The following is a 26889-nucleotide window of genomic DNA, read 5'->3' as shown; positions in this document are numbered from 1 at the left end:
TTGTTGGATGTCAACACCCTCTGCTGGTGACTATGGGTTTAAAGCTTCAATATCAGTAAAATAGAGAAGTTTTATCAAATGTGTGCCATTTCCACTTTAGTTTTCTGTACAAAAATGAAACTAACCCTTTATGCCACACAATGGGGGTGGAGCACGGCGGCACACTCAAACCGTGCCATGTAGCGGAAAAAAGTCTTGTACACATGTAAAACCAAGAGAAGATGGTATTTAGAGATTTTTCAACTAATGTATTGACTTTACAAAAAAATATTTTTCACGTTTTATAAAATTACGAAAGAATACAGCACTCTTCAAAACAGTAGTGAGGTGGCGATAGTGTGCTTTTTCTGATATAAAAACAGTAACAATAAAGCAAATGAAAATGGTTTATTCTGTGTATAAAGAGCATAATAAAAACTTAAAAAAATTGTGAATAAAAAATGTTTGATAATATTTTTTTTTACAAAATCCTCTGCACTTAATGCAAGTTATAAGCAACTTATGTTTATAATGCTAAAAAAATCTAGCCATTCTTTACAAAGTCTTGTCCATTCGAACAAAACCATTAAATCTCCATTAACAAACATGTCCATTAGCAACTGTTGACTCCCATATTTCTGGTAAACTCATCATTAGCTCCATTTAGTTGTGTCAATGATTCATCACTAACAGCTCTGTGGTTGCAGTGTCAAGCCATCATCAGGAATCCCTCTGACTCCTTCTTCCCAAACCCCACACAGGCAGTCTGCTCGAGGGAGGTGTGGAGCAAACACTACCTCTAGTTTTCGAACAGCACTGCTTCGTTCATCTGACTCAACGCAGCCCTCCAGTCTCCTGAGCATGAGTCTCACCATCACCTGGTTGGCCCATGCAATGCCCAATGCTGGAAGCACCTTACTCTCCACCAACCTGTGTATGATAACAGACATATTTGAGTGCTTCATAACATAAAATATCAATGACAATATCTGTTTGGTTGCGTTTATACAGTTCAGCTTATAGAATCATAGATGGCCTGCATATAGCACAGGAAACTTAAATAGATTGTCTAATCTCCTTAATTTATTACATGCCAGCATTTTTATCATTAATAAAAACAAATAGATTACTTTTATAAAGAAAATCCAATCAAATAAATGTAATGTTAAATAGAAATAACTTTATATATACTATATACTTACACTGCTGTTCAAAAGATTAGGCTCACTTGACACTTAGTTTTTATGATCTTAAAACATTTTGATCCGAAGACATGTCTAATTAGAGTTATGTGGGAAAAATCCATGGTGCCCACATATTAATTTTATTAGAATTCATTTTGTTTTTATTTGTGTTTTTGAAATTGATGAGATGGACCAAATAATGAAAAAGGGGCCAATAAAAGCCCCAAATTGATGGGAACTCCTTGCATATGGTTTAAAAGCATATGTCCAGTGTTGTTTTATGGTTTAATATATCTGTCAGTTGTGGAATCTTTTGTCAAAACTAAAAGAAGCACACTTACCCATAATCACACCTTCCAGGATTTGGGCCATCCACAACATCTGTGACCTGTCACAGAGAAACAGCATACAGTATACCTTAAGCTTTTTCAATACAAATGATAAAAATCTATAATGTAAGCAGATCATGCCGTATAATATAGAGATGCTGTGGGAATTTAATATACGTTGCCCCATCTGACCTGGTTGACACACAGTACAGGTGCACCATAGCAATGACTCAAGCGGTGGAGGGTACTGGAAAAAGTCAGCAGGTGGCGTGACCGCTTTATAGCCTCATCTGCCTGAAACTCACTACGGAAGAGAGCAGCCACTGAGTCCACCACCACCAGCCTGACCAGACCTCTCTTGAGCAGCACGGGCACTCGCTGAGACACACATGCCTGCAGAGACTCCTGTAAATATACGTATTAACCAACATTACATCCTTTATGCCGTTTTATGTTTTAATAAGAGGAATGGTCACAGGTCTCACCAAGTCTGCTGTGTGCTCAATGTAGATGTTGTCACTAAAGCGAATGCTGCTGATCAGAGATGATGGCAGATCTGGTCTAAGCCGAGGCTGCTGGGTAATCAGTTGCCTTAGTCGTTTGATAGGAAAGGAATCCTCAGTGCAAATATAGACCGCTCCTGTCAACATGCCATATAAAATAGTTATATTACAGAATAATATGCTTACAACAGTAAATTCAAGATCAGACATTAACTCTCGAGGCTTTCCTGACAACATGAAACATTCCAAATGTTCACTTTACCTGAGCTCAGCCCCCCGTTTTCTTGTGGATACTGGACAGACAAGCAAAGCTGCAAACAAAACTGAGTTTTCCCTGCAGCACTTTCGCCTGCCAGCTCTGTTATGCCTCGCAAGGGCAGACCACCACGCATCAGTCTGTCCAGAACGGGACAGGCAAAAGAAAGCCTGTGTCCGGCCTCTAAAGCAGGACATTCCCCCTTCATTAACTGTAAAGCTGGGAAAGCATTAAATGATTATTATTGCGTTTAGTTTTTATATTTGTATTCTTTTAAGAAGTTGTAAAACGAAGCCCACCTGTAACAGCGGGGGACTTGCGAACAGCAGCTGCGACGGCACAGTGTAATCGCTGAACGTCAGACTTTGACAAATGCGTCAACCTCTGCAGATCTGGACCCGAAACACAGAGGATGTCCTTTGCGGATCTAAAATTTGCTAAACAATAAGGCAAACTTAAACAACAAATTTATCAATAAGCGATTTCAACTCAAGCATGGATAAGGATTTCATGTCAACCTTTTTTAACAGCAGCAATAATCCTTGGATTCAGGTCAAGGTGTTCCCAATCCATCACCTCTCACAGAGCTCCATTTAAAAAGCTCTAAACACTGTAACATTGCCTAATAAAGTTAAATATATTAACCCACAAAAACTATCTGCACACATTTTGTACTATGCAGCATTTGCTTCCTGGTCAAATGTCATAAACGCTGTCAAAATCAAAGTCTTAATTCCGATCCATCAACAAATCTATTTTTGGTTATTCATTAACGACAGATACTAGATTACAGATAAAACGAATAAAACATAATTTTAACAAATGAATAGGAGAAAGAAAGCAATAGTGCAATCAACACTTTTTTCAGGCTTCATATGCTCGCGCTTTAAGACCGAGTGGTCCGCGGCTGCCTCAGTATATATCAAAAGAGGGGTGAATTTTTTCAACGTCTTACTAAATTGATTAAATATAATGATGATGATGATAATAAGATACTGTTTATTATGACTACCTCTAATATAATCAAAAGCACAAATTAACCATAACTATTGTTCATATTGTCTAAAAACTGCAGTGTGGCATTTTGGACACCCCTATATAGAAAGTTTTGGAACAACCCGTAACGTTGCGCCAAAGTCTTCCAGTTGTAGTCAAAACAGTATTGTGTTGTATCGAACGAAATATTTTACCTTAACGTACGATATACAATATGTTGCTCATCGAGGAATTTTGCTTGCAATTTTAAACATTAAAAAATCAATAAATTGGATTGGAGGATACTGCTGTAAAGTGTTTAATCTTTATTCAAGTCTTTAACGTTACTTCCTTTGACTGGTGAGTGGTTTGCTATTAAAGGTTATTCTAAATGTCTTACATTTATACGCGTCTGAGCACAAAATAATGAATAAGCTATAAAATACACACAGCTGGGTTAAGAAGTGTAAGGTTTATTGGTAACTTATATTATGCCGGTTTATGCAAGCTAGCTTTTCATTTTGTAGCATGTGTGTACATATCAAAACCATATGAACATATTAGCCTAGCCAGGTTTTTTTTGGATACTATAAACATACATTTAAGTTCTACACGACTAGGAAATCGATTCAATTAAAATCTGAAAATATAGTGATGTATAAAACAACGATGAACAACCTTGCAATATGGCTATAGCGAGCTTTGTTTAGCACTTCCGTGATGCTGCGTAGCAGAGCGGTATTACGTGCTGTGGGCAGGAATCAAGCGACCCGAGTTCAAGACTCGCAATAGACGTCGCTTGAGTTTACCACAGGCCAAATGTTGTCACAGTTTTATGTTGTGTTTTCGGTGTCGTTGTATGAAATAATAAATTCACGTTCGCAATGTTGTCTGATTCTTGTTCAGTAATGCAGTCTATGTTGTGTGCTCATCAGGTCTGAATCCTCCTACCAGTATGAGTCGTCGGTGTAAAAACTGTGGTGGATCGGACATTGACACTGACCCAGCTCGAGGGAGTGCTGTCTGCACGGCCTGTGGCTCGGTTCTGGAGGATAACATCATTGTATCTGAAGTCCAGTTTGTGGAAAACAGCGGAGGGGTGTCTTCAGCTGTCGGACAGTTTGTGTCGGCAGATGGTAAGAGCTGTTCACTTAACTTGGTGGGACCTGGGGAACCTATTTTTTCCTCTGTTGGACTGTTGGAAGTGTAGACATGTCAGTGTGTGATTCTTTTTTTGGGGGACAATTTTATCTTAGGTGAGACTACTACTACTACTACTACTACACGTAATTAGTTATTTTAAAATAATGGATAAATATAAATCTGTTTATCAAAAGCATAAATACAGATGAATTAGGTATACAGGTTATATTATAACAATCCTATGCAGAATTCAGAACAAACGTATCGCTATGCTTTACAGAATTTAGCATTTTTACAAAGCAGCTTTACAGAATAGACAGTATAGAAAAAGTGCATATTACAAAGCATTTAGCACACATATTACTGCTTTTTTCATAAAAAATGACCATAGAACTCACTTACACAAGCTTTACTTACTTATTTACACTCTCCTCTCAACATACAGATAGTATGTAGTACTACGTACTTGTAAACAATTGTGTTTACGAAGATCACATATCTGTGCAGCGATTAAGTGCATTCATAGGGCTAAAATATATTGTGAGCATTCCAGAAAAAATTATTTTACTAAGCCAGTCTATAAAAGCAGTCAAATAAAGAGAAGTAAAGTGTACAATCTGTTAAAACAATTTTATTAACAGTAAAGCATTTTTTTTGAAGCCACCACGGTCATCCTGTAGGGAAGGAAAATATAGAACAGAATGTCAATGCTTTCGGCTTGTTCCGTTAGAAAACTTGTTTAAATATCAAATAGCGGAATAAATACCTCTTAGGATTCCATCATGGACACTGGGACCATAACGGCTTGTGCCTTCACCTTCGAAGAAAGTCCGTCTCAGGTTTTTAGATGATTTTTATATGACAGGCTTATTTTTAAATCGAAGAAAGTGACGATCTTTGTTTTCCTCTTGCCTTTGTAAAATCTTAGATAATTTTTTGGCACTGTAGTCAGTGTCTTCATACATAAAGTTGTAGTTGTTATGCGTTCCTGCACGATGCACTTGAAGTCCATTTACAACTTCACTCTCTTTAAATGGCTTAGCACTGCTTTCATGGCTTTCAAATTGCTCACGATGGATGTTGAATGTGAGAAAAATATATCTCCCCAATTGTTTTTGGCCCTGGTCGGTTAAGCCTGCTGTACGTTTGTTGAAAATATTTTCGTTATTGCCAATAGCTGCAGCATTTTGGGTCTTATTTGTGTGATCCACATGTGAGGAAGCTTCAGACAGATTATTGTTAAACGAGGCATTCATATCCAGGGAATGTTGAAAACTGCTTTTAGCAGTGTAACGGTCCATGTGTTGTTTTAAGTCAAGTCGGTCACTCACTTTATTGCCATTTAGATGGTAGTCTGCTGGATTACTGGTAATCGAAGGCTGTGGTATGGGCGACTGTAAGAAATCAGGAAAGTCATCCGTGATGCTCTGTGCATTTTTTGACGTCTTGTAGAAGTCATTGGAACGATTGTCATCACCAGTCATCACTAAATTCTCCTGAGATCCACTCCATTTCTCAGGAGAAGATTCTTGTGGGATGTCAACAAGAGAAGATTGGTAGTTTTTAAACAACCCTTCATAAAAGTAATTTTTTGCGGTCTGCGGACCAGATTTCTCGGGTTGTGAAGTACGTCTGTGCTGATTTGAAATATCGTTCCCATGGTAACTGTGTTCTGGTGTCTTTCTGCCTTGATTTGCCGAGTAATAAGCAGCGTGGGGATCTCCTCTCTGCAAAAGTTATGTGTTGTGCTTATCGGTTACAGCACAGCTTCTGCTGGGCTTGTCTGGCCACGGGTTAGGCTTAAACACAGAGGCTGTGTCCGAGCTGATAAGGTTTTTTTGTGGTCCTTTCAAGTCAAAGAAAGAACCATAAATAAAAGATACCATTGGATATAGAAGATATCTGCATATCTTTAACTATACCTGTGGCGTCTGTAACTTGTGTGCCAAAGCCAGTTTCCTCAAAAAGCCTTGATGTAAAAACTGAGTTCAGTGGATAAAAGCATCTCACAGTGAGTCTGCAACATTTATAGAAAAAAGCAAAGAGGTGAAAAGAGGAAGTCAATTTTAAACACCTTTGTTTAATTTCAATGTCATGTATTTGAGATACTGACAGGCCATTTGTTGCCACTACGGAAAGGCATTGTTCACGGTTTACCAATGATAAAGACAAAAACCGGAATTTTGATTCTCGTGTAATGGCAGATCCCTGGTCAGTTATGGCACCTCGTTCTGAAACAATCTCGTTTTCATATGCAATGTAGGCATCACCCACCTACACATCCATATGCAACAGATATGCATACTTAGCATTTTACATAGAAGAAACAATGAGACGGTTCGCACAAAAGTAAAAATTCCATCATCATTTACTCACCCTCATGTTTATCCAAATCTGCATATAAATTTCTTTGTTTTGATGAACACAGAGAAAGATATAAGGAAGAATGCTTGTAACCAAACAGTTCTTGGCCACCATAAACTACCATATAGTAGGAAAAATTACAATGGTAGTCAAAAGTGCCCCAGAACTGTTTGCTTTCCTACATTCTTCAAAATATCTTCTTTTGTGAACAAAAGGGCAAAGAAATTTATGAAGCAATTTTCCTACTATGGTAGTCAATGGTGGCCAAATGCTGTTTGGCTACAAGCATATTCTTCCAAATAGCTTTGTGTTCATCAGAACAAAAAAATGTATACAGGTTTGAAACAACTTGAGTAAGTAAATGAAGACAGCATTTTAATTTTTGGGTGAACTGTTCCTTTAAATCCTTAGGTCAATGAATGCGTTTACCATTAATCTAGCCCCACATGTAGTCACACCAAACGTAAACATGACTCTTGTCTCATCCGTCGACTTAGGTTTGCATCTTCTGTCTAGAAGAGTTGTGCTGCTTGGTTTTACTGTTGGCCAGGTTTTTGTAGTGTTTGCCACCACAGTCATCATTCCATCTGGTGAACATACTAGAACAACAGAAGTATTAGATCTCTTGCAGCGTTTTAGCTGAGTGGCAGTAAAGCTGGTCAAGTTTTCTAGCGTCTTACGGGTTAGTTCATAAATCTGAAAGAAACAGCGCTTCGCTGTTCGGCTGTGAATCTCCAGAGTCTTTGAGTCTCTTATAAGAAGCTCAAATATGCCAACAAAGTTTCGCAGTGTTACATTCTGAAAAAAGTAAATTAGAAAAAGAAAAATTCCCAGTTCAATACAATGGAAAATCTACTGATAACATGTCTGGAATTCTGTCAGTTATCACTTTTAGTTAACCAAAAAAATGTAATTCCGTCATTTACTCACAATCTAGTGGTTTCAAAACTGTATAAAATTCTTTGTTCTGCTTAACACAAAAATATATTTTAAAGAATGTTTGAAAAATTAACAGTTCTGGGTCACCCTTGACTACCATAGAAGTTGTTCTCACTATGGAAGTCAATAGTGCCCCAGAACTTTTATTGTTTCAAACATTCTTCTAAATATACACAAGAGTATAACAACTTATGGGCGAGTAAATGATGACAATTTTCATTTTTGTGTGAACTATTTCTTTAACAGAAGTCAGTCTGGGCAACTGAAGCTTATTTTTTGTTGATTTTTTTCTTACTAGATAAAAAAAGGCCATTTGATTCTTAAACTTGTCCAAAACATTGTTTTAATGCAAGACTACTTTTGAATTAAGACATTATAAACATCATGAGTTTCAAATACTTTGCCTCATAAAAGTAGCCTGATGTGAAGAGCGGGGCCTCCAGACTCATACTGTGGCTGTCGTTCTTCAGTATGTATCCTCCCAGTCTGGATAAGTCAGTCGTGAGAGTTTGTTGTCCCACACAGACCTCCCAAAGGCCTGCTCGCGTCGGATGATTCATTACGAATATGATGCTTTGTGCTGTGCATACAGCAGTAATGTCTGGAGAGACTGAATTAGAAGGAAACACCATCACTATTCTCTTAATCACACTCATGCAATGAGTTTAAGCTGCCGAGTCAGGTAAGGACGTACATGCATCATGAACGTGTGCTACGACAGAGACATGGTGGTAAAATGTGTTGTTGTGTCCTATGATGTTCAGGGTATATAGGTTATCTCCAGAGAGTATTGAAGAACGCATTCACCCAAATACTGAAAGCCAGACATGACAACTTTTTTATATTTTGGTGAACTGTCTCTTTAAATAAAAAAGAAATACAGAATATTGGCTGCCAATTATAAAGTTAAATACAGTTTCCATCTCATCCAATATTGTGGGCAGGATAAGTTAAAGAACATCTCACCACCACTCCGTTTACAGCTTGATCTTCAAAAGGGACTTTGATGATGATGCCGTGGGTCCCATTAATGTAGGGTAGCTTTGTAATAAAGTAATGCTGCTGAATGGCATCTGTTACTTCCAAATAGTTTTCATTGAGCTTGACTCCAATGAGCTGCACATCTGGAGCAAAATGACCCAGATACACAGCGAACACTTCTTCGTGAGTCAATGTTTCTGTAAGCAAAAATTAACCTCAGAATGAAGGTTCAAAATGTTGGGATATTAAACGTATTGAGTAACTGGATGTAAAAAACATTTATACCATCTATAAGGTATCCGTGAAACTAGTGGCGTCTCCAAAACCCGTTGCTGGCGATGTCTGGTCTCCATTTCAGTACCATCCGTAAACATGTGAGAGAAAATATGTTGATTTCTTTCTTTATATGTGTTATTTTCCACCAAGCTCTGCAACAAAAGAAAAATGATCTAAATATGAGACATTTAAGAAACGTACATTAGTAGTTTAATACATACCCTTCTGTAGCCTCCTGGTGCAGCAAACGGAACTGATGCATACACCACATTCCCATCTTCTGCCAGGATATAACCCATGGCGCTCCAGGTGGCTTCATCCAAGAGCTGGGCCTCTACACCTAGCTCAATGTTCTTGCTTATAAACCCAGAACGGTCCTGCACCAGCGGGCTTATGAGTTTAGGGGTTCTCCAGTGTAAGCTCGCTCCATCAAGAGAGCTAGGGCCTGGTAAATGGATTGGTAAAGATCCATTTACCATTTATGTAAATAGATTTTCAAGATTGCAAGAGTGAGATCACATTAAAGGAAACATTTGATTCATCCATCATTTACTCTTGCGGATGTCATTTCAAACCTGTATGCCTTTCTTTCTTCTGCAGAACACAGTAGAATATATTTTGAAGAATGTTGATAACCAAACAACATTGAACCCCATTGACTTCCATTGTATGGACACAAAACCACGGAGAAATAGTCAAAATGTCTTTTGTGTCATAAATTATGTTAAAAAAATATATGTATATATATATATAAATAGAAATAATAAAAAAATCAGCCAAACCAAAAGTAAGCAATCCTGTAATATCAGCCATATTCAAATGCGTTACCTATTGTACATGCAGCAGATGTGTCGAGCATCACTACAGCCCATTTCTGCCGGAAAAACACTGCCATGTGAATGACCTCCGCATCAATGCCATCAATCTGAGAAAATATAACTGGTTAATGGAATAGTTCACCCCAAACTGAAAATTCTGTCATCATTTACTCTCCCTCCTGATATTTAAAACTGCATGGCTTTCTTGCTTCTGCAGAACACAAAAGAAGATATTTTGAACAATGTTGGTTAAAAAAACCCCATAGGTCCCCATGAACTTGCATTGGTTTTGTGACCATACAGTAGAAGTCACTGGGGACCAACGGTTTTTGGTTACCAACATTCTTCAAAATATCTTCTTTTGTGTTCTGCGGAAGAAAGTCAGTCATACAGGTTTGAAATGACAAGAGGACGAGTAAATGATGACAGATTGTTTTAATTTTTGCGTGAACTATCACTTTAAGAAAGCCTAGATCGTTATATAACCTGTACACGTTAACTCCAGTTTCACCTGCCTGTGTAATTGTTGAATGTGGCTGATTGTAGGCGGCGCGAAAGACCACCCTATTTGGCGTGGAATCCACCATGTAACCCATTCGCCTGGCATCAGAGATAGACATAGATGCCATGTTGTCACTATTCAGGAACATTACTTGCCATTCAGAAATGGCAGATCTTCGTGCCTATGAGAGGAGCGATGATATCAACAATGAAAAGTTCATAGGTTAGGTTTACACATTATTTACAAGGATTTCTTACCAAAGCAAGAGCAGCTACCCAGTTTTCTTTGGCAGTCTCAGATGTGCAAGGTGTGTCTTTTGCAACTGTTACCTACTCCATAAAAAACGGATTACATTGGCCGACTCCCTGAGCAAAGGTAACATCAACCACCCAACAACTCACCTCCACATAATTTTCTGCACAGATGACCTCTTTTGCTGACCAGTCCACAGGCAGTGTGCAAGTCTCTGAGAGAGAGTATTTACTCTCCTTTCCTTTGTCATCAGTGAAAACAACATTCAACTTGAATAGGAAGTGGTTATTATTCTGCAACAAGGTGTACAACATAAAACAACGTTACAAGAAAGAAGAGCCAGTGCACAGATATTTTAGTTCATGACTTCTCAAATGCGGTATTTATAGAATTTCTAAGCAACAACGAGAAATATTTCGACAGCTTCTTTTAAAGTCTTACCTGGGTTTCAGTGAGGCAGGAGAAGTAGGAAGCCCTAAGAGTCACACGACCATCCAAGTTGTTTAATGTGTAACCACATGGATGCTCGATCCTTAATAATGATATGCACTGTGTTTTCAACTTAAGAAACATGCACTGACATGAGAATGTGAACATATGTTATGGTTTATGGGACAGGATCACGTCCGTCCCCCCCCCACACATTTGAAAGCAGATGAACATAAGGCTGTGGAATATAATACGTTTCGCATGTCAACTCTGTGATCACATATTTTGTATTTTTCATGTATAACTTGTTTTAAATTGACCTAGTAAACTTACCTAAAATAAAAGCTAATATTAAGAGCCATAATATGGCCAAAACTACCTGATAGAACGAAAAATTATTGAGCAAAATGCTGCTGAGAAGCAAAGCCAAATACTGTTGTGGTTTATTTGTATCTTCCTAGTCAAGTTATCAGTGCCAGGTGTGTCAATCAGTGTCTTTTGGTTGCTATAGGATGGGTTGTGTGGAGAATGCAGTAGGTCTTTGTGTCCGGTAGGGGTCACTGTAGGAACAATGCAATGTTTGAAGTTGCCATTTGCGCAGACTGCCACTGGAGGGCGCTTGATTCTTTGGCTTGAAACTGCCATTGGAAACATTATAGTCTGTTATTTGTGTATTGCTTGTCAAGCTTAATTATAATGTGTTGAGTAAAAGTGAGTTAAAGTGCCGCAGTGGCTAATGTACTGTATACCAAGTAGTAATTTGAACTATGTTTCTATTTACAACATTTTGTGTGTTTCAACATTCTGTTTACAACAATTTGCGTCTTTTGTGTGATTTTCAGGTACTTCTAAAGCTCCAGTCCTGAGCACTGGCTTTCACACAAGTTTGGGAAAAGAATCACGGGCTCAGACACTCCAGAATGGTAGGGACATCTTGTATTATTCAGAACTGATGCAGTTCAATTGCAGTTAATTATATAACATTTATTATTATAACATTTATATATAACAAATTTGATATGTGTTCATGACTTCTGAACCAGTTGTATCTCAAGCTCCAATTAAACATACTGTACTTCAAAGAATAATTCACTAAATAAATAAATAGGGTTGTCAAACGATTAATCGCATCCAGAATAAAAGTTTGTTTACATAATTTATGTCTGTTGACTGTGCACATTCATTTTGTATTTATAAACACATACACATATATTTAAGAAATGTTTATATATAATTTCAATTATTGGTAAATATACACCAATAAACACATCTAAATATTTCCTAAATATATATACATGTATGTATCTATCAACATTTGCTTTTTGTTAAGGAAAATCCTGATGTCTTTGTTTGTGAAGAAGGCTACATAGGTAACATAGGCTGTATAAACATGATTCAGCGCTGAAAAATGATAATATCTTATATCTTATTATCAAAATCGTAAATCATTTACTATAAAGTGTATGACTTTCTGTCTTCTGCTGAACACAAAAGAAGATATTTTGAAGGACGTTGGTAACCAAACAACATTGGCCCCATTGACTACCATTGTATGGACACAAAACAACTGATACATTTCTCAAAATATCTTCTTTTGTGTTTCTCTGAAAAAAAACAGTCATTTTGAACCATGAGGTTAAATAAATGAAGAGTTTTCATTTTGAGTCAAATTATTCCTTTAAGAATACACATTTTATTTACATTTGACACATTTAAAAGTCATTTGGAATGGTCTAAGTATCCCTGTGTTCATAAACACAAAGGTGTCCAGACCTCAGTGTACCTGCAGTGTTTGCAGCAGTTATGCAGTGAATCTGTCATGCGGAAGGTCACTGAAGTCCAGGCTGCTAATCCAACGCTATGTGTAGTGTGAAAGTGCTTTGGGATTAAACAGGCCTGGAGAACGTAATGGAGAGAGAGGCTAGGGTTTGCACACAGTGAGTCCAGAATAGAGGGATTACCCTCTTATAAATTATTTTTGGTCTTGGCTCGACAACACAACACTTGACATTGCTGCTTCATAAGCACCACAGCTGAGGGTGCAGAAGGTCTGATATCCGCTTTATTATCTGTGGTGCTGTGATTATCTTAAAGGGATAGTGCACCCAAAAATTCAAAATCTGTCATTATTTACTCAACCTTTTGTCTGTTGAAACTCAAATGTCATATATTTGTATTATGAATTCAAATGACTTCTCTCACAAGACTCGATTATTAGTTTCCAAGTCAAACTTTTTGGAGCTTGACGGCCTCCAGTCCCAATTCGCTTTCATTGTGTAGAAGAGAGCTTCTCATACTCCATGAATGAAATAAATACAGTTTTGAATCAACAATAGTGTAAGAAAATAATAACAGAATTTTTAATTTAACTATGGCATAAACTTTACACAGTATATAACTGCTGACTGATGATCTGTGCATCTGCTATTCTCTTTAACAACTACACAAATCTAGAGAACAGATTGATGAAAGCATTTATTATATTTAAACACTTCTGCATGCACAGTTTCATGCATGATGGACGATTGGAACACGTCAAACTCATTAACTCTATGACATGCTGGATGTCTGTTGCCATTTGTTTATAATATGGGGAGACTCGTGGTGTCTGGGAAGACAAGGTCTATTGCTAAATGATGTGTTAAGTAAACACTAAAATGTGCCAGATAGCCTACTGGACTGTGGTTTTAGATGTAGATTTTAATATGTTAAACACATCCAGGCCTGTCATGGGATTTCAGCGCAGGCTGATTTATTCTGTGTCCAATGAATTACAATTTGGCCTGTTGTGAGAGTGTCTGTTAAAGGGAGCAAGCCCACAAGCGACACTTACAGAAAAGCGAAGGAAAGATTGCAGATGGCCTCGCACGGGGCATAAAACAGCTGTCTTTCCACCCAGTTATATTTCCAGGCCCCGTGAAAACTCGCCTGGCTTTGCACAGTTCTCATGACATCACTGCTACTGGAAAACCAAACACCTGCGTGTGAAGTCATGACTCGCTGTGTGTGTGAGTGCATGTGCCGATCTGATACATGTGTGTGTCCCATCTCTAGGGAAACGACAGATACACAATCTCGGCTGCCAGCTGCAGCTAAACCAACACTGTTTGGACACGGCCTTTAATTTCTTCAAGATGGTGGTGAGCAAGCACCTGACACGAGGCCGCAAGATGACACACGTCATAGCCGCCTGTCTTTACCTGGTCTGCAGGACAGAGGGAACGCCACGTATCCTTTCCAGTATGATCCCTGGGGTGTGAAACCTGGGCGAAACTCTTTGTGAAGTGTAATCCACATACAAATTATAGAAAGGTGTGCATGTCCAGCCTACAGTAACGACAAGTAAACTACAGTTATGGGAGATACATGTGGGGGAATTAGCGCAACAAAAGAGACAATGACTGAACAGTAAACATGTTATTATTCCCAAGTATTTATTCAGAGGTTTGTAATATTTTCACTGCTCAGGAGTCAGGGCAAAAGACAGAAAGACATTTAAAATTTGCCTAATGAAGACCTAAAGAGTTTAGAAACAATAGTATCACTTATATCCACCAAATTCTAAATGATTGAAAACCTTGTAATTTACACTAAATATTATACTATAAAATATTGTACTGTATACATACTACTCCCACTCATACTATATCGAATGTACTGTTTTAACGGTCGATTGGTAGATTCTTATTCAAATTCATTACGTACTGTCACAGTATGCGATTTCAGACGCTACTATTTTATTATGCTAAATAGTGTGATTGGTGTGTTCACACTAAGAATTGCAAAGTAAGTTACTGTACCCACCGAATGCACTTTTTCAACGCAACTATGGAAAGTATAGTTCTGATACAGTAGTTAAATAGTTCATCCAAAAATGATTTTTTTATTTAACTACCCTTATGTCATTCTAAACCTGCATGACTTTCTTTCTTCGGCAGAACATAAAGGAAGATGTTTTTAAGAACCATCGATTTCCATAGTATGGGCACACAAATACTTACAGTTTATTTAAAGTTTGACTTGACAATAAAAGCGATTCTCAAAAACAATCTTAGAGAAACTTCTTAAAATATCTTATATTGTGTTATACATAAGGACTCATGTACATAAGGAGATCAACATGAGGGTGAGTTTTTGGGCAGGGGGTAGGCTATCCCTTTAATAATGGGAATTATCATTCAGAGTTGTTTTTTCCCAACCTGTCATAATTCTGTTCTCATATTATATGTGGATAGTTTGTTGACTCGCCACACCTGTGTTACAACACGGCAAGCCAGGATAGTGTTACATCACCGCTTTCTTTCTCTCCTCCTCCCAAACAGACAGACTCTTACTCACTCACGCACACCGGCAAGCACCATCCTATCTGCCCTCAGCCACACCCAGATCTCTCCTCTGCTTTGTATAGCGTCAGGCTTGACTGAGTGAATATTCTGCTATTTACAGGAGAGTTACCAAAGTACAATTGCTACCTGTCCATGGGCGGGGCTCATTCAGTTGCTAAGATTACTTTATGCTGAAGAACAGAAGGACAAAGAAGTCAGCTACCACTTCACCATCAGCCAAACCCATTGCAGATTTATCTCAAGGTTCTTTTGTGATATGATTAAAAGAGGTCAAAAATGAAACTAGTAGTCTACAAAGCACCCTTTATCTAAAAGTTAAATGATACTCAAGACATGCACATTTATAAAACAATTCTTTAGATTAAAATAATAGTTGACCTTCAAAATGAAAATTCTGACATTATTTACACACCCTCTTGTCATTTCAAACCTGTATGACATTCTTTCTTCTGCAGAACACAAAAGAAGATATTTTGAAAAATGTTGGTAATAGAAAACCAACAGTTATTGGTGACCAACATTTTTCAAAATATTTTATTTTGTGTTTTGCAGAAAAAAGAAAAGCACACAGGTTTAAAAGGACAACAGGGTGAATAAATGATGACAGAATTTTTATTTTGAAGGTGAACTAACTCCCCGAATTACACCAAAGATTGTCACACTCAATCCATTGCACTACTTTGGACAAATTTCTTTCTCTCTCGTACATCTATATGAATATTTTTGAGCAAAAAGCTCAAATTCTCATTCATCAGTCTCAATCAGCATTTTCTTGTTGATTCTACCTGTTTTCCATCATCTCCAAAATATTTTTCGCACTCTTACATCTGTTTTCTTGGTGATGAATGACTGTTGATCTGACAGGTCGTGATCTCACGAGACTCGTTGTCCTGTGTATGGTGTCTGGGAAAAATGAAATCAGGTCAATCAGATCAATGTGTGATAACTGCTGCTGGGACATCTGATGTGTCCTAAGAATAAGTATTTATCAATTTTCTATTTATCAAGCATTGTTTGATTGTTATTGTTTATTACAAAAATGTTTTTATAAAACTTAGCACTAAATATCCTAAATCTAAATAACAAGGAATATTTAAATAACAAGTGCAGCTGTAGTTTTTATCAATGGTTCATAACTGTTTAGACACAGTTGTCTATATCACAATGTCATTCATAGCAGTATAAGTACTCGTGTTTTTGAAGTCAGGGTTGAGGCTGTAATTAAAGCCGTCAGACTCCTAATAGTGTAGGATTATTTTATCTTGTAGTGATGCTAATCTCCACGCTAAAGGGGGAATTAGTCACCATGGAGACACATGCCTCAGGTGTGTGTCTGGGTGAGGCGTGCATGCCGCTCAGGTGAGGAGAAACAGATAGGCAGGGTGACTATCTCAGAGATAAGGAGATTCTGCCCTGAGGCCCGTTGATGTGAAGAGATGATCAATAAAAGTCTAAACTCAATTACAGAACCATCTGATGCTTAATTTATCAATGTGACTAGCATTGACCGTTAGGTGTGTATTTGAACGCAGCTTGTTTTATTTCTTGAACGTTTTCTTAACCGAACTACAGACATGCTTCTGGACCTGAGTGATCTTTTACAGGTTGGCTTCCTTTGAATTTCTACGATTTGTTTGAAAATGCTCTGAATAACATGACCTCATAAGCTGCTATTGTTGCATGATGTTCGACCTTGAAATAATTTATTTTCAACAAGATAAAACAATGCTGCAAGTATGAACAGAGAAAGTGTTGTATGAGTCATATCAGGTAAGCACACACTGGTGTTGTTCATAAATTGTTTATATACAGTATATGTATACTGAATAACACATATATTTATAAATATGGACATTCAAACGATTTGCACAGCTAAAAATTACATCATAGTGATTTTCTTCTAATCAAACAGTTAAAACACTATGCCCTGGTTTCACAGACTTAAGACTAGTCTCAGACTAAAATGAATTTTGAGCTGTCTCACCTGAAAATAACTTGCCCTGACATATATTAAAATATTTCAGTGCCATTGTTTTGTCTCAAGATGCACATCGGTAATGATTTTTTCTAAGGCATTTTAATAAAAGCGATTTAAATAGCCTAAATTAACTAAGGCATAAACCTGGCTTAGGTTAAGCATTGTCTATGAAACCGGGCCTAAAACGCACAGCTTATCATGCCTTATTGCTTCATTTAAAAAAACAAGATGCATTACGCACACACTATTGTCTTTATGACAAGACATGCTGTGCGGTTTTTATTAGCAGTTATTTTAGGGGTGGACACTGCAATGCTGGTGTAATGTTATTTTTACCCCCCCAGCTGTCCAGGGAATATGAACAGATGCTGAAAGGTTAGGGCTGAACCAGGCTGAAATATGCCATGAATCTTTAGCAAGTCCCGCCACACCCAAATCCAGGCCCCAGTTTACTCTGCCCGGGTGCCAGGCTAACTAGAAACCTGGTGCCAAGGTCATAAACCCATTCTCATTATTCTTCTCTGAGGTGCTGTTATAAATGAACATTGTTTTATTCGACAGAGTATGTTTTGGTGCAACCACCTTATATTCTCATATAACAAGCTTTTTCATGCCTATTACTCGTGTCAACACTGCCAGACACAAGTCAAACTTTAAATAAGCATATACAACTCAACAGAGCTTGTGTGGCATAGTGAAATTATATTAATATACGTCATACATAATATATATATTAAATTAAATGCTACAGATGTGTTACACATTTTAGTGACCTTTGATTAATTTTATATTAATATGTATTAACCAATTTTAAGTACAACCCATTATATAGAACAAAGGATTTTGCATCAGTCTTTGTATTTTCATTTATTTTTTATATTATGTTGTACTTGCAGGTGAATGTGTACATTCTGGGAAAGACCTTCTTGCTGTTGGCTAGAGAGCTCTGTATCAACGCTCCGGCCGTTGGTAAGTCTCCGTGTAATGACCTCTCTTTGACTTTCCTAATGTAATTCAGCTGACCAGAACATTAGTTTTAGATGGACCTCATTAATAAAACAGGCAGCATCTCTCACAACAATTCATTTGCTAAATTGGTTATCAATAATACACTACAGCTGGATCAATGCAAGTATACCTGTTCATCCGTTTTGGCCTGTGGTTTATTTTATTTTATTAACTGATGGAGCACCGTCCACATATTTTAGTGCATTTTAAATGTGTACATTTGATATTTAAAAATATTTAATGCATAGTTGAAAATGTGTGTAAATATATTCTCAGTGACATGCAGTTTTGCTGGGTGTAGCTAGGGGGCGCTGCATCTTGACAGAAAATATATGGTTTGACGTTTTCTCTGCAACGTTTTTGGCTGTGCACACAAAGGGGGAAAAACAAGTATGCCATTTTTTAAACAGACTCATCCGATTAGAGAAAGAGAGTCAAATGCCCAGTACACACAAGAGAGCATCTCAATGTTAACGTACTAGGCTTTATCCCAGAATGCAGTCTGATTAGCAGCTCTCCATGTGTCATAAGTCCATATTCATCTGTTTTTTTTCAGTTAGAAATCTGCTGTTTTACCAGGCTGCATCTGCTGCATTTACTAAACCCTCAATTAGAATGCAAACGGTGGTGGAGCAGATTCCATGGGCTCAATTCAAACAGACTCCCTATTCAGTTCCTCTTGCAGCCTGCTGGGGATAATAGGTTCTTTGTGGCCTTTCAAGATGAATATTTCATCCACACTTAATAATCACCGACTCATTTACACAAGCCCACTGCGGTTATCGTGTGGGAATTTAGGTTCATTTTCGAATTTTTGTTTGAAAATAATGTACATAATTCCCATGAAAAGAAGCACAGGATAGCCTCAGTAGCAGCTGAATTAAGCTATCATAGTCAAAATGACTTAATGATCCCATATATAAGTGTATAACCTTGTTTATTTTATAAAGTAAGTTCAACCTGTCTTGTTTTTGATGCTGATGAATGATGTCAGACAATATTCAAACGATAATGCTGTGCATCTGATGCATTGCACGAGTGACTGTCAAAGACAAGAGAAAACACTGAACTTGAGTCACAAAAAAAAAACGTTTATAATCTGCAGTTTGGGAAGCTGATCACTAATACAAGACAATTCATTTGTCTGTCAGAATCAAGCTGAAAACAAACTGACCTCAAGTTATGTACAAAACATGAAATACTAGTGGCTTCTGTCCACTGTCAGAGCAGTACAACTATTTCATTTATTTATATATATAGATCTGCTTGCTGCAGCATCAATAATTAAATCAAATATATATATTTATATTTTGCAATAAATAAAGCTGAAGAACATTCCTTTAAAATCCAAATCTGAGTCGTTTGTGGTATCGAAGAGCCATTACCATAGAGTTCTTCACTGCTACATTATGAAGGCATGAGACCCTGTATACTCCTTTTTTCGGTCTATCTTAATCCACTAAGCGGAATGCACTGCAATATGGACGTCCTGAGGACTTCAGGCATAAAAGACCAGTTCTGGAATCTGACCCCCCTGCACTCCAGTTCCATTGGTACTGTCCGAAGAACACTGAAACTGAAAGGTCACCTTTCCACATTGCACCTCTGTCATACCCTCCTGTCCAAAGTAACTAAGTTCATTCCCATCCAACACGGCACTGACTGTGTAAAAGGCGTCCTGCTCCACCTGGACCGGGTGTTCAAACCATACGGAGAAAGTGCTGCTGGATCCATCGGAAACAAATTTAGTTACGTGTTGGGCCAGTGTGACTCCTTGGCGCTTGAGTTCAATCTTTACACTGTACTCTGCCTTTCCGCCACTGGAACCGTACAAACCAAGTCCGGCAATGAAGATCCTCTTGTCCACAGCGAACTGGATGCTATCGCAACGTCCCCGATAACGCCACTGGTTGCTGCGGTAAGCCGACGACTGAAATCGATGGCAGCGCTGTGGCGTCAGACCCTTTCTTTTCTGCAGTGGGAATTCCAGCTTGGGTTTATTGGCTGCAGTGTACCACAGAAAGATATCATGAGTCTCTTCCAGCGTTAAAACGTCTGACTGCGCAGCCCCGTTCGCAAACTCCTCCAGGGTCATAGAGGGGATGCGAACCAAGTACAGTGCCTTCCCCAGCACTGCCCTTTTATTACGAGCCGTCGGCCCTAGTCCCTGCCTTTTGCATTCGGCCAGGGCCCAGTCAAGAGCGGACTGGAAGACGATGGCCTCCCGGGTGTTGAGAGTCTCACGCTTCATTATGATCTCCAAGGTCTGAAGATCAATCTCACAGAAGCCTTCAGAGCGAAGGGCCAGCTCGGCCTGAGCATCAATGACCTCCCAACACCTCTGGGTCAATTCGGGCTCCTCGAACAGCCGACTCTGCGACAACAGCACGCAGGCATTTTTGGCCTCCAGGCTGGTCTCCAGAAAGGTGACACAGGCCTTGGCCAGCGCAGGCACTATATACTTTTTGGCAGCGTACAGAGTGGCCAGCACCGTGTCCGCATCCAGTTCAATCTCATCACTGTACATGTACCTGGATGTGATAAAACGGAAAAACAACTTAAGGGAAGGTTCACCCAAAAATGTCAAACCTGTATAAGCTTCTTTTTTCTGCAGAACACAAAAGAAGATATTTTGAAGAATGTTGGTAACCAAACAACATTGGACTTCACGGACTTCCATTGTATGGATACAAAACCACAGAGACATTTCTCGAAATATCTTCTTTTGTCTTCCCCAGTCATTTACATGTTTTAAATAAAATAAGTGTCAGTAAATGACTATTTTGATTTAGATACCTACAATCTCTTTACAATAGTTGTGTTTAAAAGCATTAGGGTCTTTATTGATAATAAAAAATATTCATTATTAAGATATAATTGGGATGACTTACTTTAAAAGGATTAAAAAAGCAGCAGGCTCTACGTCAGGAATCTCAATCTCTGATTCTCCTTCAGCTAGATCACCATAAAACATGGCACCAAATACAGAACTCCCCACCGCCAACACATACTGCAAAAAGAAACGTCACACAAAGTTATTAAATAGACTGTTGATAAAAGTGCCAACTAAGATCCATTTGGACAAAAGAGAATGCACTCACTTTATGTGCTGGAACTTTTTGCGCGGCACCAGGAGGACCCACAACAAAATGAACATCCGCCATGAGTTCGTTATTGAACATCAAAGCATTCCTGGAGAGAAAATGTAGCAGAATATTCAAGTTTTAAGATTTCAAGATTTTAAAAAGCAAACCCACCATCCAGCACGTGCATTTACCTCTCGCGCAGTGTCGGGTGAGTTGACTGCCAGCTGGCGGTCTCTACGTTGTTATTGTTGATGTTCTGCTGAGTGGCTGTCGTGGTCGGGGTGGTCACCGTCTGAGTGACTTCAACGATGGTCTTTTTGCTGGCAGCGGTTACCGCGGTGCTGTTGCTGTTCGGGAGGTTGGTATTTATGCTGGCAGGATATAGTTCTGCAGCCATCTTCTTCCTCAAGGACAAAGTCACGATTTCATAGCATACTGGCAGCTTGCTGAGTTCTTTTCCACCCTTTTTAGTCCTCTTTAAGGTTTCTGGAAGTAAAAGGATAAACGTCAAAAACTTCATGATCCTGCCATATAGGCAATCTGGCGTTGTTGGCATCAGCAAGTCTATCCACCAGTCTGTCGTGTGATTAGAAGGCAGGTGTAGCGAAAAAAAACACAGCGCCCTTTAATTTAATTATATTTTACAGGGCTCGGTTACTCATTCCCATGTTTCTTTTACTTTTGGATAACAGAGCAGATGTTGTTACCGACACTGAGAACATTTACAAAAGATCAACGTATCCGTCCAGCGGAAATATTCCAGCTCCAAGACTTTTCCCTCATTTTCCCCCAAAAACGATCTCTCTCCAAACAGTGTTTTTTTTACGGGTAAGCGTTGCAAAAAAGTAAGCCCCGATTTTTGGTTAAATAATAAAGCGAGTCAAGAGCCAGAGTCAAATACGACAAGTCCTACTTGCTGGTTGTCATCCTGCATATCTGCCGTGTTTTCACTCCAAACCTATCTCTGCATTTCTACTCTGTATTGTAAAGCCCGTCTTGTGCGTAGTGAGAGGACGCCGCCCAGCTTTCTGTTGTCAAATCAAACCTGCGGGAGAGTTGGACGTCAGTCGCCCTGAAGCGCCGCCTCCATCCAAACGGCCCGCCCCTCTCTCGCACTCAGCAGAAATGAACCCTTTGCCTATTGTTGACAGTGTATGTTCACGTCATCACTTCCACAAATACGGACGCTAAAAATCACAAATGTTCTTTCTATACAAATGCGAAACATGCCAAGAACCTAATAATTTTGTGCAGCGTTATGTAAAAATCCGCGCGAAGCTTTGAAGGGATTTTTTCGGATATCATAAAGTAACTTTTTCAATGGCCAAAATCAACATCGTTGTATTCTGCGAGCTTTAGTAGCAGTTTCAACTATACCGAATGGGTAATTTTGCTGATGCAGTCTAAAATGTCTCAACAATCTGATGCTGGGTTACAATTTGGCTCAAGGGGGATAACGCAACGGAGCGCTCAGCTCACCAGGCACATCTTTCGTCTTGTCAGCGTATCTATCGTCACTATTCACCATTAATATGTACGATCAGTTGCCATAACGCAGGAATTCATCGCACACCGGTTCGTTCAACAGAGATAAAGTAGCTACAGAACAGAGCTACCGTCCAACGAAACGGACTCTTTAGTCGAAGTAATATGAATCATTGTCCGCGATTCAATAAACCAATAGCTACAGAGGAACTTAAACAGTACATCATTAGTCATTCTTTACCTTATTGAGCCGACCGAAGCGCTGCTGCCAGAGAAATACATTCAGGTTTGATATTTGAAGGCTCGCTGGCAGCAGAAGCCATGTTAAATCCAGAGTGTGCTATGAGAGAGAGGGGGTTGGGCTTACATCGTTTTCGCGGATCTCCAACAGAGGGCTCCGCCGCTGGAAACTCGATCCCTCGCCTACGATAAGCGCCTCACGATAAATTAGACAATGCTGTTTTAAGCTAAAGTCTTTGACAAATGTACAGCAATCGAAACGTTTCAAATAAATGAATAACTAAAATAAACTCCACTAAAAAAATGTCTTAAAGCATTGAAGCACTTCTGGGTGCTGCGTGCTGAAATTCAAATGGTATGTTGAATTATGAAGCAATATTTTTCTCAATTAAAGGGATTACTCATGAAAGGTGGCAATGTACACTACAAAAGAAATACTGTTATTAGGGCCATTCTACAGAATTCGTGCAAACTATTGTCCCACATAAAAAAGCACATTTAAACTGCATTCAAGTATTCAAATCTAAATTGTTTACTAAGATCCTTTTCAATTGTTGCTTTTAAAAATATCTTATTGATGTTTTTTTTAAGTGAAGTTCAAAAAAATATTTATTTTAGATTTTATTTTTAAATGATTAAAAAACACGTGTCCCGCATTTTCATGTCACTACCGAAACAGTGTATGTTTTAGTCCATTGGCTGAGACTGATTTTAGCCACACCCCTGCATTTTTGATCAAGAATAATTTCTGTGTCCCTCTCTCTAGCCACATGGTGAGTAGATCGGTCTCATTAATTCGAAGTGAATGTGTTCAGAAGTCTAAAAATCTGTGTGTAACTTTCACTACCAATCATCTTTTTTCTGCAATTAAGCAAACTTTTTGGGGCGTTATTCCATAGAATTTAGAACATACAGTAGTTAGTTATTTGTAATAACATAAAATGTAGTCTGATTCAGCTGTGCATATTAAATATTGTGGTCACTACTAGAACATTACCAACACTGCTGAAAATGTGTCTGTCACAACCGAAACATGCAATGTTTTGTCAAAAATAAAGTATATTGAATTATCAACTAAGATGTTTTGGTAGTCTTTGGTTCGATGTATATTTAATCGAATTAATCCTTAAGTATGATCAATTTTATGCCTTTTACAAAGAAAGATTGCATTCAACATACAACAAATTAAAAAAAAAAAAAGTCATAAATTACATTTGAAATATTGTTAAAATTGTAACTGTTAATGATTTACTTGTGAAAACATTTTTTTAAAAATAGCAAAAAATATGTTTGTGTTTAGATTTAAACAAAATCTTAATAGGTCAATAGAATCATTTTTATTAAATTATATAATATTGTGTTTCGGTAGTGTCCAAATTTGGGGAGAGGAAGAACATTACTTCAAGGTGTTTCCAACTTTGACTTTGCACCAATTCTGTAGAATGGCCCATTATGCAAACACATTAAATTCAAGAAAGCTAATAGTATAATTTACATATGCGCAATCGCAACTAATTTGGTACAGCTGTAGCATATTTACACATCAAGGGTGTTTACATCAAGCCATATCATAGTTAATGAGTCAATGTTACAATGACAGAATTCTAATGGGATATGTTAAAATCACTTAAATATGAATTCACACACTCATTTTACCCTCAGCATGTTGTTTTCCTGCACTCTCTATTTATTATGAACTTAGTTTCATGTGGATTTTGTGCTTATGTAACTGAGTGCTGATCATTTATTCATGATCGATGATCAAAAGTACAACTACCACTTCTGCTATGTAGTAATTGTGAAAGTCTTGATTAGCACGTTCCGATTGTACTCCCACTGAGTAAAAATCAAGCTTTCCTCCAACCAGCAAATTATAATTTTTACAATCACAGACAAAACTAAGACAAGGTCATCAACCTTTTGGAGGAGTCTGATCCTGTATATTGATGGCTTCTCTTTGTTTTTGGTAGTTTCTTATTGCAAGATGTTAAATAAAGCAAGGCAAACTGATTAACGTTCAACCTAGATCAGAGAACATTTTTGCATGGAAGCAAAAAGCTTAGTCTGTAGTTCGGCATCCATCACTTTTGTCATATTCAAATTTTGTCATCATTTACTCACCCCAGTTGTTCCAAAACGTTCTACATTTTGTTGTTCTGCTGAACACAAAAAGAGATATTTAGAGGAATGTCTGTATCCAATAATTTCTGGAGCACTGTTGACTTCTATAGTAGGGAATAAAACTACTATGGTAGTCAATGGTGCCCCAGAACTGCTTAGTTTTCCATAAAATGTCTTCATTTGTTTTATTGAATTTTATACAGTTTTAGAACAACTGGGTGAGTAAATGGTGACAGAACTGTCCTTTTTGGGTGAACTATCCCTTTAACATTGTGTATACAGTTGACACAATTGTTTGTTTCTGGATTTTAGAAACCCTACCTGCAATTTTTTGGAAATCCACCATTAATTGTTTGAATTGTTCGGCAATGACCAATTGTGGGCATTGGCTCTTTTTACCTGAAAATGCGTTTTGATTCCTGTCCTCACCAACTCTCCTCACATCTTTTTGATTAATTCTCTCTGGATCCATTTTTCACTTCTCACCATTCAAACTCACAGTGTCACAAATCAGATAATTAAAAATCAATTTATAATTTAGTGTAGTATAGATCAGTAGAGAGATTTTTTTCTAAAACAACATTTCAATACTTGCTTTGTCAACCACTCTGCCCTAGTGCATAAATATTATAATTTGATATACAAAAACAATAACAAATTTCTTTAAATAATATGTCTCTTAAGTGAAGGTGTCCCCAAGGACTCCCCAAAGTATTGCTATCTTTGGCAGACCATCTTTCTGAGATGAGCTCATTTCCTTCTTATTGGGACAGCAGTGAGGTTTGGGCTATATTGGGGCAGCATAATGAGTTTACCCAAGGACTTACAAGTAGGTGGAAGTGAGGGATATTTCCTCCCACGGAGTGACTCCAAGCCAAGCCACTTTTAAAGGTTCCCACAGGGAGACTGTGTTCTAGATTTAACTTAGAAGGAGAACCTTTAAAAAGGATGCTTTTTTAATCTTCTGAAAGGTCATCATCTGAAAGAGGTACACAGGAAGAGATGCATTAGCCTGGTTTTCTAATAAACTTCACTGTGACGTATCAGTTTGGTGCAGATTTGTGAAGTTTGTGTATACTGTAAATGTTGATTGAAAAGCTGACTCTCAAACTGTTTATTCCTGTCTATAGATCCATGTCTGTATATTCCTCGATTCGCACACATGTTGGAGTTTGGTGATAAGACTCATGAGGTTTCAATGACGGCTCTCAGACTGCTGCAGAGGATGAAACGGGATTGGATGCACACCGGACGACGACCATCAGGATTGTGTGGAGCAGGTGAATTGTCTAAGGTTCAGATGAGAAACCATCTGACGCTGTGGGTTATAGTTGAAAATTGTCTCATCATTTATTCGTCCTCATGTTGTACCAGACATGTACTGTATGCCTTTCCCTCTTCCATGGAATAACATCTTTTCTGTTCCATGGACAAAATGGGTTTGGCACAGCACGAAGGTGAGTAAATGATGTCAGAAATTTAATTTTTGGTGGAACTATTCTTATAAACTTAAGTCAGTTTGTTTTAACATTCAGCTTCTAGCCATTTTAAAATTCTTTCTTTTTCAGCCTAAAATAAAAAAAGCTATTTCGGTCTACACTTTTGCACATCTGTCAGATCATGAAGCAAATCCCTAGTCTATAATGTTCCATGACAGGGATAAAACATCACAACAAGTGCTTAACCACCACATGG

At 38.1% G+C, this 26889-nt stretch overlaps 3 protein-coding genes across 6 annotated transcripts in view; 1 reads left to right on the top strand and 2 right to left on the bottom strand.

Moving 5' to 3' along the window:
• Positions 1-291: 291 nt before the first annotated feature.
• Positions 292-3118, bottom strand: xrcc3 (X-ray repair complementing defective repair in Chinese hamster cells 3). The gene is made up of 7 exons (XM_057353211.1): positions 2770-3118; positions 2551-2688; positions 2258-2470; positions 1978-2132; positions 1685-1897; positions 1505-1551; positions 292-909 (listed from the first exon to the last, which is right to left on the bottom strand). The coding sequence occupies exons 1-7, from the start codon at positions 2822-2824 to the stop codon at positions 666-668; spliced, it is 1065 nt and encodes a 354-aa protein (XP_057209194.1). The 5' UTR covers positions 2825-3118; the 3' UTR covers positions 292-665.
• A 272-nt stretch (positions 3119-3390) lies between these two features.
• The window catches only part of brf1b (BRF1 RNA polymerase III transcription initiation factor subunit b), a 70459-nt gene continuing 46960 nt past the window's right edge, over positions 3391-26889 (top strand). For both annotated transcript variants that reach the window (XM_057352794.1, XM_057352793.1), the window contains exons 1-7: positions 3391-3586; positions 4162-4362; positions 11773-11853; positions 13985-14158; positions 16849-16880; positions 18151-18223; positions 26325-26474. In XM_057352794.1, coding sequence (XP_057208777.1) covers positions 4182-4362; positions 11773-11853; positions 13985-14158; positions 16849-16880; positions 18151-18223; positions 26325-26474 — 691 coding nt within the window. In that variant the 5' untranslated portion in view covers positions 3391-3586; positions 4162-4181. The remainder of the gene's footprint in view (positions 3587-4161; positions 4363-11772; positions 11854-13984; positions 14159-16848; positions 16881-18150; positions 18224-26324; positions 26475-26889) is intronic.
• Positions 18970-23180, bottom strand: btbd6b (BTB (POZ) domain containing 6b). 3 transcript variants are annotated; one of them, XM_057352797.1, is made up of 5 exons: positions 22262-22396; positions 21540-21834; positions 21364-21454; positions 21154-21272; positions 18971-20793 (listed from the first exon to the last, which is right to left on the bottom strand). In XM_057352797.1, the coding sequence occupies exons 2-5, from the start codon at positions 21743-21745 to the stop codon at positions 19761-19763; spliced, it is 1449 nt and encodes a 482-aa protein (XP_057208780.1). In that variant the 5' UTR covers positions 21746-21834; positions 22262-22396; the 3' UTR covers positions 18971-19760. The 3 variants fall into 3 exon arrangements, with proteins under 3 accessions (XP_057208778.1, XP_057208780.1, XP_057208779.1); XM_057352796.1 differs by lacking the exon at positions 22262-22396 and adding an exon at positions 23075-23180 and having other exon boundaries at positions 18972-20793; XM_057352795.1 differs by having other exon boundaries at positions 18970-20793; positions 21540-22401.

Source organism: Triplophysa rosa, linkage group LG15, assembly GCF_024868665.1.
Source record: "Triplophysa rosa linkage group LG15, Trosa_1v2, whole genome shotgun sequence".
NCBI classification, from domain to species: Eukaryota; Metazoa; Chordata; class Actinopteri; order Cypriniformes; family Nemacheilidae; genus Triplophysa; species Triplophysa rosa.
Note: the sequence above shows the minus strand (reverse complement) of the source record. Positions and strands in the feature narration are given on the sequence as shown.